General features: G+C 36.1%; 1 protein-coding gene across 3 annotated transcripts in view; it reads right to left on the bottom strand.

Annotated features, from left to right (window-relative positions):
- Nucleotides 1–337: 337 nt before the first annotated feature.
- The window catches only part of ELP2 (elongator acetyltransferase complex subunit 2), a 37,915-nt gene continuing 19,211 nt past the window's right edge, over nt 338–19,041 (bottom strand). For 2 of the 3 annotated variants that reach the window (XM_074340123.1, XM_074340124.1), the window contains 10 exons: nt 18,524–18,712; nt 17,077–17,146; nt 16,473–16,568; nt 16,266–16,323; nt 15,691–15,763; nt 8,472–8,664; nt 6,378–6,499; nt 4,727–4,860; nt 3,866–3,979; nt 542–773 (listed from right to left, as the gene is read on the bottom strand). In XM_074340123.1, the coding sequence (XP_074196224.1) occupies nt 617–773; nt 3,866–3,979; nt 4,727–4,860; nt 6,378–6,499; nt 8,472–8,664; nt 15,691–15,763; nt 16,266–16,323; nt 16,473–16,568; nt 17,077–17,146; nt 18,524–18,712 (1,206 nt within the window). In that variant the 3' untranslated portion in view covers nt 542–616. Of the gene's footprint in view, nt 774–3,865; nt 3,980–4,726; nt 4,861–6,377; nt 6,500–8,471; nt 8,665–15,690; nt 15,764–16,265; nt 16,324–16,472; nt 16,569–17,076; nt 17,147–18,523; nt 18,713–19,041 lie in introns of all 3 variants that reach the window. The other variant, XM_019740818.2, reaches the window with a different exon arrangement.

A 19,041-nucleotide genomic window follows, 5' to 3' on the forward strand; every position in this document is an offset into this window, starting at 1 on the left:
TCAGGATATTTTACTTTAAGTCACACCCTAAAAGAAGAATCTATGTACTTTTAAAGACTACAACAAATGAGTAACTGTAGTTCAAACTTCCAACCGCCTGCCAAATTCCGAGAATGGTTGGTGTGTACTGGGAAGAAAGGGTCAAGACCACACTTTGTGTGGTCTGTTTATTTACAAAAACGGTTTAGATAAAAATTGAGTAATCTGGCTTTTCTCTCTTTTTTTATTTTCTATGTCCTTCCTCTGAAGAGGGTAATAAATAATGAAACGTCCCAAAGAGGAGCATGTGAAAAGAGAAGGCCCAAAATACAAAATTAGGCAAGTTTGGTCACAAAGGAAGAATAGAACAGAGGTTCTTAATCTGGAACACACAGAGGCAGGTCTGAAACCCTGGCAATATGGGCAAGGTTCTGAGGGTGTGTGCATATGTAACAATGTCAAGAAAAGAGTCTGTAGCTTTCATTAGACTTCAAAGGGTCTGCAATCCAAATTAACACTACTGCCATAGGACTTAAAAATGAAACTCAGTGAAATTATGAGGTAAAGACAAGGAACCTATTTATATGATAAATATTTTAAGACACCAATGAATATATGCTTGTAATTATTAAATCCATTACAGTGCACATCTGTTCACTCTGTGTATCTTCACAGTATGATCTTCACCACAACTTGCAAAGTGTAACCATTCAGTTCCTTCTGCTCCCTTCTGTTCCGTTTTTCCATTACAACTCTTCCAGCCTAATTTTCTGATAGCAAGTGTATGACTTTGGCTAAAACAAAAACAGAGAAATCATGAAATGAATGTATGCTATGACTACAGAATATTTTACTGGGTACTCACCTACATATTAATTTAACTAGTTTACTCTTACTATTAACCTCGTTAATATAAACAGAAGTTGAAACATGAAAATCAAAATGTACAAGTTTTAAAATACCATCAATAATATGTTAGAAATTTTATCCTAACCTTGAAAACATCTTCTACTTAAAACTATCAATATCTAACTTACTGACAAATGACATCACCAAAAAGAACAAGAAATAGATGATTTCCATCAAATTTTGTTCTAATAATCAGTGGAATTCATGATATGGCTATTAAAATCAGCCTTTCAAATACCTTTACTAAATGTGTTCCTTTAAGAATTCCAACTTTGCAACATATTCTAGATTATTTTATTCTTTTCACATCCCTATGGCATGGATGGACTCCTACTCACATTTTATCGCTGGGTAATAAAAGATAGTGAAAGATTTAATAAACTGTTCAGTGAAAGAACATTGGTCTCCAACGAAGTCTTCAACTGCATGACCTTAGGCAAGACGCTCGTATTAATGCCCACCCCGCCCCCATGGCAGACCTACAATGTTCCCAAACATGGATTATTAATACATCTCTATGAAAATACAATATCCCCTATAAATTTAACCTGCAAATTAGACCTCCAAACCAAAAAGGAATAAAGTGAAAAACCTAGATTCTTTGGCAGTAAAGATTGAAAACAACGCCAAAGCACATATAGATTTAAACTGCAAATTAGATCTCCAAACCAAAAAAGAATAAAGTGAAAAACCTAAATTCTTTGACAGTAAAGACTGAAAACAACGCCAGAGCACACATATATTTTCAAATGCTAAGAGTCCCTGTCATCAGATGTACTCTTAGGATCAAAATGTAGGAATAAAGTATAACCTTGAAGGCATGAAACACATTTTAAAATCAGTATACCAGAACCCATGCAACCAAATGTATGAGCCCTTGCAAGTGGCCCCTCTGGGAGGTCACACACATTTCCACAGTGCTGCCGTGCCTCAGGGTGTCCCAAAATTCTTCTACAGGAAATGCTCCCATGTTATACAGGCTATGACTTAGTACTCTCAATGATAGCTCATCTTCCTGTGAGGATGAATTTGAATACGGAAAGCAGTCAAGTTATTTGGAGATGAGCTTTATTAATAAAATGATTGCTGAGCTTTTAAAAAAAAACAATCAAAATGAGTAAAACTATAGAAGATATCAAATTTTTGTTTGTTTGTTTGTTTGTTTTATATCTAGTAAGCCAGTTCTGAACACAATTTCTAAAGAGAAGTTCCAAAAATATTTGAAGTGAGAGCACCGTCACTGGACTCTCACTTGTTATTGACCAATAGTAAAGCTCTCCCATTGCATTAGAAGAATGATTTGAAGGAGTGACACTGCTTCCCAGGGGAGTTGCTTTGAGGATCAGTACTTATTTGGCTAAATGAGCTTTGACATGGAAGGTTTCTTTTTTTGTGTAATGTTCTTTAAATCCAGAATGCTAATACATCACATTTAGAGAACAGGGAGTGGGGGGAACAAACCTAAAAGGCAGTGTTTGCTTATTAATTACCTTCGTATCTCATCACTAGCAAAAAGTTTCATTTGAAAGGGATTTGAAATTTGGTAACTGGAATATCAGCAATCCAAATAACATAATGTGTTAAGGCAGGAATTAGATCCTACAAATCAAAGACACCATAATGACTAAGAAAAAAGAAATCTTAAAATGGAAAACTCAAATTCTGTACATGTCTCCTGCCTGTGCTTTCTAAGGGGCTTCCTGCCAGGTGTCCCACATTGAGCCATGGAAGCAGTCTGGGTACCAGGCAAGGGCAGAGGGGGCACCTTGGGCAGGCAAGGTGAAAGGAAGGAAAAGAGCAGGGAGGGGAGCCCAGGAAGAGAGAAAATTTCAAATGCCTGGAGTGTGGAATTTCATTGGCGTACTTCCCTCTTTAGTAAGCCAACAGTGTGAACTATTCCAATTGCTGAACCCAGCATCAGAGAGGTGGTGGGAGAGAAGCCAGGAGGGCAGCAGTCATACAGGCAGATCTCATTTTAACAAATACGATTATAACGAGCACTAATGTGCTTTGTGGATAAGGAGATAGCTCCCCTGGAGGAAACATCTTGTAAAAGACATGCTCACATCAGACGGATACTAGACTTACTGGGGTGATCACTTCTTAAGTTACATAAATGTCAAATTACTAGGTTGTACGCCTGAAACTACTATAATATTATATGTCAACTGTAATTGAAAAATAAAAACAGAAGACATGTGCTCACAAGTCCCTTTCCTTGAAGTCAATCACTTTAGCATGATGCTGTTGTTTGGAACTGTATCTGAAATTATATTCTGAACAGTTCAGACAGATGAAAGTTGAAGAATCCTATGAAAATCTGACACGAAATGATGTTGGTGACCATTTTTGAGTTTAGATGTCTTTAAAGAATAAAATGAGTAAAAAAAAGTAGATTAAAACATGATCCCTGCTGTCTAGGCAGGTGGGGGTGGGGAGCGGGAAGTAAATTGCTGGTGTTCTAATCTAGCTGAGATGACAAAGGCGCAGACCTCGGGTGAGGCTGAGGGATAGGTCACTGGGCTTGGAAGCCAGTCACGGGGCTTTGAGGGGTACTCCACAGATTGCCCCATTGTGGGACCTGAGCTGAAGTGTTCTAACACAGACGAGGCCACCATAACACAATCTATAGTATTTCTGAAAATCACCAACATTTTGAATCAAATTTTATTAAGACTCAACTGTAGTCAAATTCTAAAACACATTATGAAAATCACTTTTATCTTAAATGTGTTATCTACAAAGACAACATTATGCAAACAAACGATATGGTAAAGCAAACTTTTAAAAACCAAGTGCAGTATAGTAACAAACATCAATTTCAAGAGGTTACCACAGAACACACAGGTGCCACTCAGTGTGAGCACCATGAACATAGATTTGTGTCCCTCTCCGTACTAATGTGGCATAAAAGTTTCCACAAAAGACTCCATGATTTCTATTTAGTCTGATGGAAACAAAAATGGATAGAAAATACCTTTGACTTGTTTCTACACAGTGGGTCCAGTCATTTACTTCTGGAACTTGATCAGTCTTTTTCCAGGTGTATAAACAAATCTTTCCACACTCTAATCCTACTGCAACAACGTATCTGTTTTTAAGGGAGGAGGAAGACCGTGATTAATTTAGCATGAATTTGTAATCTCTACCATCACACTAAAGTAGCTCTTCACAGGGTTCCCCACTGTCCCAAGCTTATAAAGGCCTCTGGTTTAAAAGCACCAGCCCAGAATACGGTGCACTATTACCCTGTTTCCCTGAAAAGAAGACCTAGCCAGACCATCAGTTCTAATGCGTCTTTTGGAGCAAAAATTAATATAAGACCTGCTCTTATATTATCTCATATAAGACCCGGTCTTATTTTTCTATAAGTAAAATAAGTACCGGGTCTTATATTAATTTTTGCTCCAAAAGACACCTTAGAGCTGATGTCAGGCGAAGTCTTCTTTTCGGGGAAACATGGTATACTGTGCCCTTACAGGCCTCCTCTCCATCAAGGGTGCAATTTTATCTGTCCTCCAATGGCAAAGTCCAAGAACCAGTGTTTCCCTGGCTGGCTGCAGGGGAGCCTCGTTCTACTGAAGACACTTGGTACAGAGAAAGCACCACAGTCCTGAATTCGGTAAAATAAAAACGTTTGGGCCACACTCTCAATCTCTCTTTCGCCACTCCGAGTATCAATTTAAAAATGCTGGTGAGAAATATAAGCATTATGAAAAAACACAGCAGCTGGGACGCTAGAAGAACCCATGAATGAAAATGTAAGAGGGTTACATATTGAGAAACCAAGTGGTCCTCTTCAAGAAAATATAGAACGAAGATCCACACAGAGACTGACCTTTGGGCACGGTTAAGCACGGGGCAGACGCTGACAGCTGTCACAGACCCACCCACGTCCAGGACGGAGGAGCAGGGGCCGATGCTGGGCTCCACAGAGTCATCGCTGGAGTCGCACTCACCCCAAACCACCACCTGACACACACAGATCACACTCTGTCAAACTTGCTCTTTGTAAAGTCCCCAGCAATGCATTAGAGAGTTTCAATGACATAGATAACACAAAATGTTTGCTCTGGCATTTAAAAAAAAAAAAAGCATATTTGTGTTCCAGGACTTCAGAGCATATTTCAAGCATCAAAGAGAAGCCACAGAGGAGCAGAGACCAGTCTCTGAGACTTCAAGACCCTAAGTGTGGCATTCAGAGACAGACTGTCCCTCCTGGAGAGTGGCATGCTCTTTACACTCGGGAAACCAGTTCTGATCCAGTGAGCTTCTACCGATCATGTCCTCACTGGGGGACGCATGCATCTGCCGAAGAAGTTACCACAAAATATTTACGGGGAGCAATGAAGTCCCTGACTCTTCCTCTACACCACCCACTGCTGAGGACACCAACCCCACTGTCAGGAGGTCCTAACCTTGGTGACCCTGCATGAAAAATGAAGCTTCCCTGGAAGTTCATGCCTCAAGGGGTATGACTGGTCACAAAAACATGGAGAGAAAGTGAAACAGATAACACTGCAAAATGCAGGACCAAAGCAAGATTCCGAGCAGAAGGCTCTGTCCAAGAAAGTGCAAGTGCAGTGGATGATGCTTTGTCTTCCTCAGCCCTGACATACCCCTGACAGCTGCAGCTGGACCATCTGCTACTGGGCGTGACCGTGGACAGCAGAAGCAGTCCTGCTTCCTCAGTAGCTAGCACAGCGTAGGCAAATATAGGCCAGGGAAGCATTAAAAAGGCAAGTGAACAGAAGTGAAGGTCTGAGAGAGTTTTAGAGGCTGACATTTCAGTGTCACTGCATGACAACACGCCCACGCTGCCCCTCTGCTTCAGTAATTTGCACCATGACTAGGCCTGGAGAGGGCAGGAGAGAAAAGGCAACTCAACTGCCTTGTCACCTCTGGTCTGCAGGAAATGCAGAAAAGGGAAATAGAAGAGCATAAAAACAGGAAAGACCAGAAGCCAGGAGCACATTCCCCAGAGAACATGGGTGAGAGTCAGAGTCAAGAACCTACTGTTAGCTAACTTGTTCTGATTTTTTCAAAGTATGGATCTCACTCACACACCCTACTCTGACCAATGAATGAAAAGGTAATATTCACTCATTATAGAAGAAAATCTTAATTCATACAAGTATGAAAAAGAAAAGTGGAAACAGTTTCGCCCCTCAGGCCCCCTTGCCCGGCTCTGCTCTCCTTTCTTAGTCTTTATCAATTTCATTTACTACTTTTCTCCCACTGGGGCCATCGGATGCAAGTCATGGGTCTGAAAGGTTTTCCTTTCATATTTGATATTTCAGAGAAATGTACTTACAGAATTTAACAAGTAAGAAAATACATTTTTATGTATGCATATGGAAAACAGAGACAGGAATACATACATCAGTTTTTAAAAGTTGTATCAGAAAGTCAGGATGTGTTTTCTATCCAAACATACCTGTGACAACATTATATTACATTTGAAAAAGTATTAAGTTAAAAAAAGTTACCTTTTTGTCTCGACTTCCAGTGAAGAAAAACTTGCTGTCGGGACTCCAGTCACAAGACCAAATAATTCTACTGTGCACAGCAGTGATTTTGTTTGTGAAGGCAAAGAGACTGAAAATTGGGTCTGAAAGAAGCACATATGCATGACTCACAAAACAGAGAAAGCTGTTTACTTGTTAGAAAGTTGTATTTAAGTGCCATATACATCATGTAATTTAGTATTCAATTTACCATATTTTGCCATGTATAATGCACTTTTTTGCCCAAATTTGTGAGGGAAAAATAAGGGTGCCCATTACACATGGGTAGTACTAATTCCATATCTATGTAAATGCTTTTAATTATTTTATTTATGCTTATGAGTTAAAAGCGTAACTCTAGAAATCAATAACGATATCTGTATGCAAAATAATACCCTGGAATACGATAACTGGTTTTGTTGAACTTAATGATGAACTTGCGATGATGAAGAGTTCTTAGCCTTCTATGATGCGTAAATATCATAAATTTGTTACCAGTACATAAAATTTCTTGTACCTTGTATATTTCTTGTGCCTTGTATAATTTCTTGTACCTTGTAAATTTGTTACCAGTACATAAAATTCCTTGTTCTTGTGTTTTGTAATTGTTACATAAAATTTCTTGTACCATAATATGTTAAAAAATGCTAAAATTCTTTTATAATACAAAAAACAAGTACGTAAATATAAACAAATAAAAATTTGAATTAAAAAATTAAAACGTAAGATTTTTTTCCCTGAAAGTTTCGGCCAAAAACATGGGTGCACATTATACACGGGAGCACATTACACACGGCAAAACATGATATATATGCTCACTTTTGCAACAGACCACAACTAGGCAGCTGACCCTTCACCAGAAGGCTATGGGCATACAGTTATTTTTCTAGTTGGAAATGATTTTATACTGACTAGTCACTCTCTAGTGATGGATGACAAACATCTTCCAGGCACTTAGCTAAAGGTTCAATTTATGCCTATATAGCCAGATTTGCATATTAAGCTATGGAAAAGAAGATTAAAGCACCCTTAAAAAATAATGGTTAAAACAAAAAAACAAGCTTAAAAAAATATTTTCCCTTGTAAGACTGAAATGTAAGGTAACTTCTAGCACTTTTATGGACAAAACCTAAAACATATAACTGCTAATGAGGAGGGAAGTGGAAGGTATCTATTAATCCACAATCCATAAAGATATAGCAAATTAATGGATATGTTATTAGTATCACTTTAACTTTTTAAAAAGTAAAGGTTGCATATTAGGAAATCACTAGTTGCAAAAGAAATCAGTCTGTTCTAACACATACTGCTCAGTATGTGTCATAGTCCCTAGTATTCTCTAAAAGACAAGAAACTAAGAGACTATTAATAGGAATATCACAAGATTAAATTCAATGAAAAAAATAAAAGTAGGAGTAAACAACACAGATACTTTAAACACTCTCTAGATTTCACCAAGAAACCAGGAGAATAGGAATGGCCACTGCTGAAATAACACAAAGCTTTTTTTCTTTTCTTTTTTTTTTTCAATTTACCCCAGGCTCGCAGTAGAAAGCAGGTAGGTTAACATCTTGCCCAGGGGTCATGTTATTCACAGGTGGATGCCTAAAAGACCCTTGCCAATTATCAAATCGACAGGAGTGGGTAGGAAAAGGGTAAAGATAATGGTCCTTCTAAGTTTCGTTATTTAATTATATCGTCATTATTCCTGTCCCACAAAATCCTAACTTAGAATATGCCATCCATTGGGTTTTATGGTGGCATTCTATAACCATCTGCAAAAATCTAAATTTTCTACATATAGATTTTTATGTTTCTTTAATTGTGATGTGTGAACATATGCCTCTCTGACTACCTAATCACAAGGAAGTCAACCCAAAGGTCACCTGCATTTAAATCTTACAGTGAAGGTCAAGTCTTCCTCAATTATAACAATTTTGAAAGACTTCACAACAGTGAGACTCTGCCCTTCACTCAGTTATTTCTGTTTCTCTTCACTGAATAGCTTCTCCAGGTGGATAAAACGGACGTAACTGTTTCACCAATAATCTTCCCCATCAAAAAAGCTATTTTTACCTAACTCAGGAGAGATTGTGTCCTGCCTCTTCCACAGTGACCAGGTTCGATCTCTGGAAACAGCTAGTAAGAACTTGTCATTAGGTGAGAAGGCCATCTGTGTGACAGTCAAACTGTGGAAAACTAAATTCTGCACCTGTTTCCAAGATGTAGTGTTCCAAAGAATGATAGCTGCATGCTCTTTCTTAGCTGCCTGTAGAACAGAGATGAAACAATGAAGCAATTTAAGTAGAAATAAGCTGAAAAGAAAATATTTTTAAAATAATATATTGCTTCCATGGTTATATTTTATGTGTCTGTGTAAATGTAAAAAAAAAAAAAAAGTTCTAAGGATATACATACTACAACCAAGTGTAGTCTCTGGGAAGAAGACTGGGATTAGAAAAGATGAATCATCAGAGACTGATGCTGTAATCACAATGTTTCAACGTTTTACAAGAATATATTTGTACATTAATTGTGTAACCAATAGTTTAGAGACTTTCACTGCTCCTCAGTATGGAGTAACAAGGACCGACTGGATTTACTCTCTTGTGTGGAAAACTAAAAATCCAGATAAAGTACATGAAAATGATGGCACTCCAAAAATAGGAGCTATCTGGCAACAAAGAACACTGGTCCCTGACAGATAAAATGTATCACAGAATGGAAAAAAAAAAAGAACACCAATGAACTCTATGACAAGTTCAAGTAATTAAATACAGATGTAATTAGAGTCTTCAAAAAGGATGAGAAGAAAAATTACTTAAAAAGATAACAGCTAAAAACAATAAACTTACAGATCCAGGAAGTTCAATAAAATCCAAGCACGAGAAACAGGAAGAAAACAATACCAAAGATAATCAAATTGTTTAAACTAGCAATAAATATGACATTGCAGTTAAGAGGGAATAAAACTCATTACTGAGGAACAAAGAAAAGTTACAGAAGACTTATGAGAAACAATGCAAGTCAAAAGAAAATGGAGCAACATCTTTAACGTACTGAAAGGAAAACTAACAATTCTTTACCCACCATAAATATCATTCAAAAATGAAGAAAAAAATACATTTTTCAGACAGGTAAAAGCTGAAAAAAATTCATGACCAGCAGAATTGCCTTACAAACAATGTTTTTTAAAGTATATTCTTTTTGGCAGAAGGAAAATGGCATCTGATGGAAACTTTTTTATTATTTAAATCTCTGTAACAGATAATTGACTGGTCAAAGCAAAAATAACAATATATCACGGGATTTCCATGAATAAATAAAATGTATAACAACAACACACAAAGCAGGGAGAAATGAAAGTATACTTCTGTAAAATTCTTAAAAGTTCTATAAACTTCTTACATGAAACAGTGCAATATTACTTAAAGGTAGACTGTGGTAAACTAAACATGCATACTATAAAATGTAAAACAACCAATAAATAACACAACAAAAAGTTATACCTAGGGCAGACGGGTGGCTCAGTTGGTTAGAATGTGAACTATGGGCAATAGGGTTGCTGGTTCGATTCCTACATGGGCCAGCAAGCTGCACCCTCCGCAACTAGAATGAAGACAACGAGCTGCCGCTGAGCTGCCACTGAACTCCTGGGCGGCCAGAGGGCTCAGTTGGTTGGAGCATGTGCTCTCAACCACAAGGTTGCCGGTTCAATTCCTGCAAGGGATGGTGGGCTGCCGTCCCTTGCAACTAAGATTAAACAATGGCAACTGTACTTGGAGCTGAGCTGCGCCCTCCACAACTAAGATTGAAAGGACAACAACTTGATTTGGAACTGATGGGTCCTGGGAAAAACACACTGTTCCCCAATAAAGTCCTGGAAATACACACTGTTCCCCAATAAAATCTTGTTCCCCTCCCACAATAAAATCTTTAAAAAAAAAAAAGTTATATCTACCAAACAAGAAATAAAACTGAATCATAAAAAGTAATTGATTAATCCAAAATTGTAAAATGGAACAAAGAACAGATGAATCAAGGAGAAAACAACTAACAATATGATAGATTTAAATCTAACCATATCAATTATATTAAGCGCAAATGGTCTAATAAACTCCCCTATTAAAATGAAAGATTATCAAGATGAGGAAAACAGCAAGACTCAAATATATGCTGCCCCCCACAAAACCCACTTGAAATAAAAGAGAACAAATAGCTTAAAAGTAAAATGATGGAAAAAGATACAAAATTCAGAAGAAAGCTGGAGTGGCTATATTAACAACAGACAAAGTAAATTAAAAAGCAAACAAAATTATCAGAAATAAGAATGGTCATTTTATGATAAACTAGTTAATTAATCAAGAAGATAGAGCAATCATAAATATTTCAACAAAAGAGCTTCAAACAACGTAAAGTAAAAACTGATTGAACTGCAAGGATTAAAAGACAAATCAACAATTATAGTCAGAGATTTCAAAATACCTCTCAATAAAACCGAAAGGATAAAGACTTGAACAATATTATCAGCCAATCTGACCTAGCTGATATTTTCAGAACACTCCACCCAAAATAAACAGAATCCATTCTTTTCAAAGTGAACATGGAAACTTACCAAGATTAAATTTCAAAGGATTCAAATCATACTGTGTTCTCTGACCACAATGAAATTAAATTAGAAATCAGTAACAGAAAGATAACTGGAAAACACCCAGCATATGGAAAATAAATAATACATTTCAAAATAACCTATAGGTCAAAGATGAAATCAAAGGAATATTATATTTTTTATTTAATGAAAATCAAAACAAAACATTAAAATTTGCAGAATGCCTCAAAAACAATACTTAGAGAAAAATTTATAGCACTAAACACCTATATTAAAAAGATAGATCTGAAATCAATAATCTCAGCTCTACCCTTATTTAACTAGAAACAGAAAAGAAAATGAAATCTAAGTAGAAGAAAGGAATAAAAATAGCAAAATTCAATAAAATAGAAACATGAAAAAAAGTAGAGGAAAATCAATAAAACCAAAAGCTGTTTCTTGGAAAATATCAATAAAATCATTAAAATCCTAATCAATCCCCAGAATGCTTCTCCCACCAAAAAAAGGATTAAAAAAAAAAAAAAAAAAAAGGATGGTGTGAGAGAGAAGACACAAATTGCTAGTAGCAGGAATAAGAAAGGTGATAATACTACAGATTATTCAGATATGAAAAGGATCATAAGGGAAGATTTTTAATAACTTCACGTCAATAAATTTGACAACTCAGATAAAAGAGACAAATTTTCTGAAAGGTACAAACTACAACAGCATGCTGTAAAAAAAAAGTGGATAACCTAAATAGCCCTGTATCTATTGAATAAATTCCATTTGTAGTTAGAAACTTTTCCACAAAGAAAGCTCCAGATCAGTTGGCTTCACTGTTGAGGTCTGCCAAACATTTAAAAAAGAAATAACACCGATTCTATATAAACTCAGTATAGATTTTAAATTTAGATTTATATAAATTTTAAATTTCAGCAAATTTAAATAAAAATATTTCTATGAGGCTATCATTATTGATACCAAAACCAGAGGAAGCCATTATAAGGAAAGAAAACTATACAGCAATACCCCTCATGTACTATATATAAAAGTTTGAAACAATTTTTAGCAAACTGAATCCAACAATATATAAAAAGGTAATACATCATGAGCAGGTGGGGTTTGATTTTAGGAATGCAAAATTGGTTTACCTGATAATCAACATAATTCATCATGTTAATAAACTAAAAAGGAAGAACCATCTGCCATGTAAATAAAGAAAAAATATGTGACAAAATCTAACATCCATTCCTGATAAAAACTCTTCTCAAACTAGGAACTACAGGGAAATTCTACAACCTCTTAAAGAGGAGTCATGAAAAATCTATGGCAAACATCATTCTTAATGGACAGAGACTGAATGTTTTGTTACTGAGATAAGGAATAAGGCAAGGATTTCTGCTGTTACCACTTCTACGTAACATTAAGACATCCATATAGGATGAAATAAAACTTTCTTTATTCATAGACAATATAAGCATCTACGTGGAAAATCCTACAGTATATAGAATAAAGCTTCAAGAACTAATAAATAAGTTTAGCAAGGTTGCAGGATATAAGATCAATATACAAAAAGCAACTGTATTTCCATGTGAGCAACAAGTAATCAGATAAAAAAAATATATGAAATAAGGATAAGTCTGATAAAATACGTGTAAGACCTGACACTGAAAACTACAAAATATTCTCGACAATAAAATTCTAACATTGGGAAAAACTCAGTGAGAGGTATAAACAGTATTCTATGTACTATCTCTGCAACTTTTTGTGAAATCTGAACTCATTCTAAAATAAAAGGTTTACAAAAACAAAAATACCATTACTGAGAAATTAAAGACCTAAATAAATGAGAGGCATACTGCATTCATGTGTCAAAACTCAATATTGTTAAAATTCTCCCCAAATTGATCTACAGATTCAATGCAGTCCTCATCAAAATTCCAGCAGATAGTTAGTTAGAAACGGTCAAGCTGATTCTAAAATTCATATGGAAAAGTAAAGAACCCAGAGTAGCCAAAATAACTTTAAAGAGTAAGAAGAGAGTTGGAAGACAATTGCTTCCTAGTTTCAAGATGTATTACAAAAATTTATAGTTATTAAGAAAACATGGTATTGGCATCAAGACAGAAAAAAAGATGAATAGAAAAGAACACAGTCCAGAAATAGACCCACATATATGGACAGCTGATTTTTGACAAAGGTGAAAAAAGGTAGCAGGTGAAGGGATAGTCTTTTCAACAAATGATGATGGAACAACTGAATATCCACAAGCAAGAAAAATCACCTTTATTCTATACTCCATGCCAATGGCAAGAATTAAAGATGTGTCATAGGTCTAAAAGTAAAACTTAAAATCTATGAAACTAGAACAAAACAGACCTTTGAGGTAAGCAAAGATTTCTTAGATACTACACAAAAAGCACAACCCAATACAGAAAAAACTTGGTAAATTATACTGCACCAAAATATACAATTTCTGTTCTTCGAAAAACACTCTTAGGAAAATGAAAAGACAAACCACTAGGAATAATTATCTACATAGCATATATCTGATAGTTTTATCCAGTGTATATAAAGAACTTTTCAAAATTCAGTAAAGGAAAACAATCCAATAAAGAAATGGGCAAAAGATTTGAACAGATATTTCATCAAAGAAGATATACAGGTGGAAAATTAGCACATGAAAAGATGCTCAACATTATTAGTCATTAGGGAAATGCAAATCATAACTACAATGAGATATTAACTATTAAAATGGTTAAAAAGACTGGCCATATCAAATGTTGATGAGGGTGTGAAGCAAATGGAACTCTAATATACTGCTGGTGGGCTTACAAAATGGTACAGCCACTCTGGAAAATAGTTTAGCAGTTTCTTAAAAATGTAAATATACAGCTACCATATCATCAAGCAATTCCACTTACAAGTATTTACTCAAAAGAAATGAAAGCATATATCCATGCAAACTTGTACACAAATATCCCTATTGGCTTTATTGATAAAAGCCAAAAACTGTAAATAACTCAAATGTCCATTAACAAGTGAACAAATCAACAAATTGTGATATACATATAAAAGGGAAAATTGCTCAGCAATAAAAAGAATGAACTATTGATACAGGCAACAACATGGATGAATCTCAAATCATGTTGAATGAAAGAAGCCACAGCCCCCTACCCCCCAAAACAGTACACACTGTATGATTCCATTTATATGAAATTTTAGAAAATGCAAAGTACTCTATCATGACAAAAACAACAAAAAAACAGATTAGTGGTTTCCTAGGGATGGGGCTGGAGAGGCAGGAAAGAGGAATTACCAAGGGATAGAGGAAATTTTGGGGGTTGATAGATATGCTCATTATCTTGATTGTGGTGATGATTTCACAGGTATAAACATATGTCAAAACTTATCAAATTGTTCACTTTCAGCATACAACTTATAAAAGAACACTAACGATACCTAAATAAAGCTGTTAAAAACATTAGTTTAAAAGAAAGATGCATCTAATCGTTTGCTCTATCAGTCAAAACAAAATGTGGGACTGGCACCCTCCATTCAAGAAATCCAGCTACCTTGAGGTTGTGCCTAGAGGATAAAGCTACTAGAAGTTTCCATGGGTCATTTACCCTTCTACTGAGCAGGTGAGTTTATACAAATATTCACATTCAAACTTCGCAAGCCACATTATCAACAACACTTCTTTTCTATTGTTTATTAAAATATAAAACACACCGAAAAATCATACAAATAATAACAACAAAAAAAGATAGTTGCACATGCTGGCTACAAGTGAGCCAACTTGAAAAAGGAAAAACAAAACAATTATATGATTGACAGTGTCCATAGCTAAAAACAAATCAGCAGCTCAGCAGAAGCACAGCTATTTCTGCTACTAAACCCCATTCTTCCCAGGGGCTCCTGTAATAGAAGGAAGTACTCTGAGTCCCATCCTCATCGAGGAGACAAGTGAGGGGAATGGAGTGGGAGGGGCACAGTAACATCCCTGATGACGCTTCTCAGTAAAGGCCAGTGGCAGGAAGCCACAGCAAAGGTAGTGGCAGAGTAGCCCATTCAGATCGGCAGCTTTCATCATTATGCTTGCAATAAGTAAATATATTTTAGAAAATTTAGAGAAATGTGTGGTCTCAGACCCTTCAGACAATCCTCCATAAATATTATTTCACTCCACAGAATATGGATAAATATTGAATAGTGAGTTCACAATCATTCTCCCAGACAAACGTTTCACGTGCACTATTCTGAGCCAGCCACCACCTTGCCTCCCCTTGGCATGGGCGGAGGGACTCTAGTCAGTATTGAGAGCGTCCTTGAAAAACCAAAGAGGGACTATACTCCGAGTTACATCTTCTCATTCCTCTGCATCTCCAGGACTCCAATTACTTAAAATTTATCACATTTGTAAGCCTCATTTTTAAGATACCCAATTAAGTAATTTTTGAGTAGGGGCATAAATCAGCACAAATCAAGTATTTAGGAACAAAAATGTGCAGCTGAAATAGACTTAAAATGCAACTGCAGACTTCTAAAGGGACAGAAAGGAAGAGACAGGGAAAGCAAGAGTCAGAAAAAGTAGGCTCCAGTGGCCGTTTGTGTAGGGGCCTGACTAAATCACTGTCAAACCTGCAGGAGCTCAATGACTCAACCTGTGACCAAGCAGAATAAAAAAGTAAAACTCCCTACCTTACAAGCTGAGGCCAGCAGAGTCTTTGAATTGTTACAAGCAACACAAAATATTTCATAACCGTGTCCATATCTAAGATTTAAAAAGAAAAAAATGCATGACTCCTGTATTAGTAAATGTACCTATTCTCATGCTGCAAAATCTTTAAAGGTGAAAGGAATATCATCAATCTCTCCGGCTAACATTACAGTACTTTTAGGGACCATTACATTTCTGTGTAGGCAAACATTTGGAGAAAAAAGAGAGAGACTAGAGAAAAATGCCAGCTTCCTAGAAGTAATATTAATATAACTTATTCAAACAAACAGATTAAAATACAAGTTTTTACCCCCAGCCAGCCAGTAGAATAAACAATAAATCATGGAAAGGTTTTGATCGGGAATCATCAAACAAACAAACAAAAACCAGAATAACAAAAAGCTATGTGAAGTTTGACTCTCGCGCCTTACGAAGGCTACTGAAAGATCTTTAGAGCAGGGAGGGAAATGTAGGTAAGAGGAAAGCAAAGGAGAAAAGCAAGTCGTGGAGGGGACAATGCCAAGTATAACAGAATCAGACCAAAGAGCTAGCTTACAGTTTTTGAACTTCGGGCCACAAAGTATTCTGTAGAAGATGATCTTCAGTGGGAGGTTCTATAATAAATTTATATCATTGCAATTATTTTTTCTATTTTTATGCAAATGATAAGTAAATTCTACAGCACATATTTAGGTCAGCAGTGACAGATACCATACTCTGCATACTAATAATTCCATTAAACCGTCTTTTTGCCATTTCTTACCGGTAAGTACGGACAGTTGAAAGGCCACCTGGTGATGCTCGAAACCAGTGCTAGTTAACAGCTCTTCTTCATCAGAAGGCTGAGAAGCTATATCTCCTAGGTTAAAAGAAACACATCAACATCATGGATGTAGTCACCATCTTTTTGTCTCCTATACATGTCCCATTCTTAAGGCTAACAGAAAGTAATGGCACTTCACAGCAGTGTAATTCAAAGCCATAGCCACATGATTCCAAAGCCAAGGGTATTTCTACTATTCCAAGTGTGCTCCTTGGAACACTAGTCAATTCCATAAAGATGCCTTCCTTTTCCTTTGACCTATCATTCCCCAAACGTTTAGAACTATGGAACAGACTCTTTAGGCTACCCAGATTAGTAGCTGTGGTTGTGGCGATCCATGACTCTGTGAAAGCTGAACCTATTTCAGGGCGTGTGTGTGTTCAAAGTATTTATCACAAAACATGTGATGGAGAAGACAGATGCATGTATTGTGATTTAAAAAAAAGTATTAGCTACAATGAACATTAAGTACATGTTACACAAGTGTGTAACTAGATTTTAAGTACCACTATGGGTTCAATAATTTTGGAGACTAAAGACTTACCCTGAAAGACAGCTTTATTTGATAGTCCCAAAGCAGGGACAGTAGCTCCTTCTGGAAGATCACCGTCTTGCTGGAATAAAAAGTATATGCTTTACAAAACAGAAACAGACTCATAGATACAGAGAACAAACTGATGGTTGCTAGATAAGATGGGGGTTGGGAGCCTGGGTGAGAAAGGTGAAGGGATTAGAAGTACAAATTGGTAGTCAGAAAACAGTCACAGGGATGTGAAATACAGAATGGGGAATACAGTCAATAACGTTATAAAAACTGTATGGTGTCAGATGGGTATACTAGACTTATTGGGGAGATCACTTCATAAATTATATAAATCTCTAACCACTGTGCTATATAACTAAAACTAATACAAAATAATATTGAATGTCAACTATAACTTAAAAATATATATATAGTCACAGGATGTAAAGTACAGCATACGGAATATAGTCAAAATGGGATTGTAATAGCTATGTACAATGTCAGATGGGTAGTAGACTTGGTGGGGTTATCACTTTGTGAGGTGTGTAAAATGTCTAATCATTATGTTGTTTTGTACACCTGAACTAATAATAAAAAAACAAAATAAAAAACATATAGATATACATGAAAAAAATAAATAAAAAGTTTGATACATGTTTTAAACACTAAAAGTTACTGTTATTTCAAGCACTACAAAAATGTCATACCCATAAATGCTGAGAAGCAGTTTAAAGGCCACCTTTGTGTGGACATCTGCCCACATTTCCATTTCCTGAACCAACAGAAACAATGCTAAGCAATCACTCTCCAACGGACAGGTTCCAGCTAAACCCCCCCAACCCTCTACCCAATCCAGAAAGTTGGGCATCTTCTCATCAATGAGTTCATCGAACCCAAACAGCTCACTGGGTTTCAGGGTCTGATACGAGATGCACTGGGCTGGCTTCTAGCACAGAGTAGGCTGAAAATGGAAAGCCCGGAGCTCCACTTCCAAGAGTCTCACAGGCATGTATCTGATGATGCTCATGCAAATACAGATGTTTCCCAGAAAGAGATTCATAGTATTTTCATTAAACATATTTAAATAATTGAATATTTAAACAATTTTTTACAGAGGGACATTTGAATTGCCAATAATCTACTTAAACTCTGTAATTTATATTAATCCAATTATATCATATGAAACTATATGCTAACCATCAAAATCCACCAGCGATGACAGACAGTATTCATACCTTAATTTAACATTTAAATTCTTTAGTGTCTTGGGCTAATTTGTGACAAATTTTCTGGTTCTAATATTTAAATTACTGCACGCCACAGAGTACACAAAATTTTGTCAAGGCAATAATAAAACAATTTGACTTCCTTTGTACCCATATACTCCATTTATAGCCTTAAGAAAAAATTTTTTTTAATTTTAAATGAAGTGACTAGATTTAGTTAAAACATTTAGAGGGATACTCACATTACAAAGCACATGATTCAGTGATTGGCCTGTAATGGCACAAAAATTTTCCACAAAATTCCGAGGTGCAGAAAATACTCGAAGAACTTTTTCATCTGCTCCAGATACAAACTGAAACCGATTAATCATGGCCAAACATTTCAGGTCATATCCATGTATCTGAGGCCTTGCAATTTCATGCCAAGTCACCTGGGTATAAACAAAAACAATCATACATTTCAAAACAGAATTCTTTGCAACAAGCAAAGTATCAGACACAAAATCATTTATTACGCCATGGAAATATGACCATGGGGCAGATTCACTCATGGAGTGTGTATCAATGTTCAGTCCTTTTTATTGCTGAGTCATACTCCCTTGCATGGATATACCACCGTTGATCTATTCACCTACTGACAGACATGTGGGTTGTGTTCCAGTTGTGGTTCACCAAAACAGCCGTCATGAACACTTATGTACAAGTCTTTGCCTATATATAAGCTTCTATTTCTCTTGGGTAAATACTACCAATAAGAAAA

The sequence above is a fragment of the Rhinolophus sinicus genome, linkage group LG09 (genome assembly GCF_036562045.2).
Source record: "Rhinolophus sinicus isolate RSC01 linkage group LG09, ASM3656204v1, whole genome shotgun sequence".
NCBI classification, from domain to species: domain Eukaryota; kingdom Metazoa; phylum Chordata; class Mammalia; order Chiroptera; family Rhinolophidae; genus Rhinolophus; species Rhinolophus sinicus.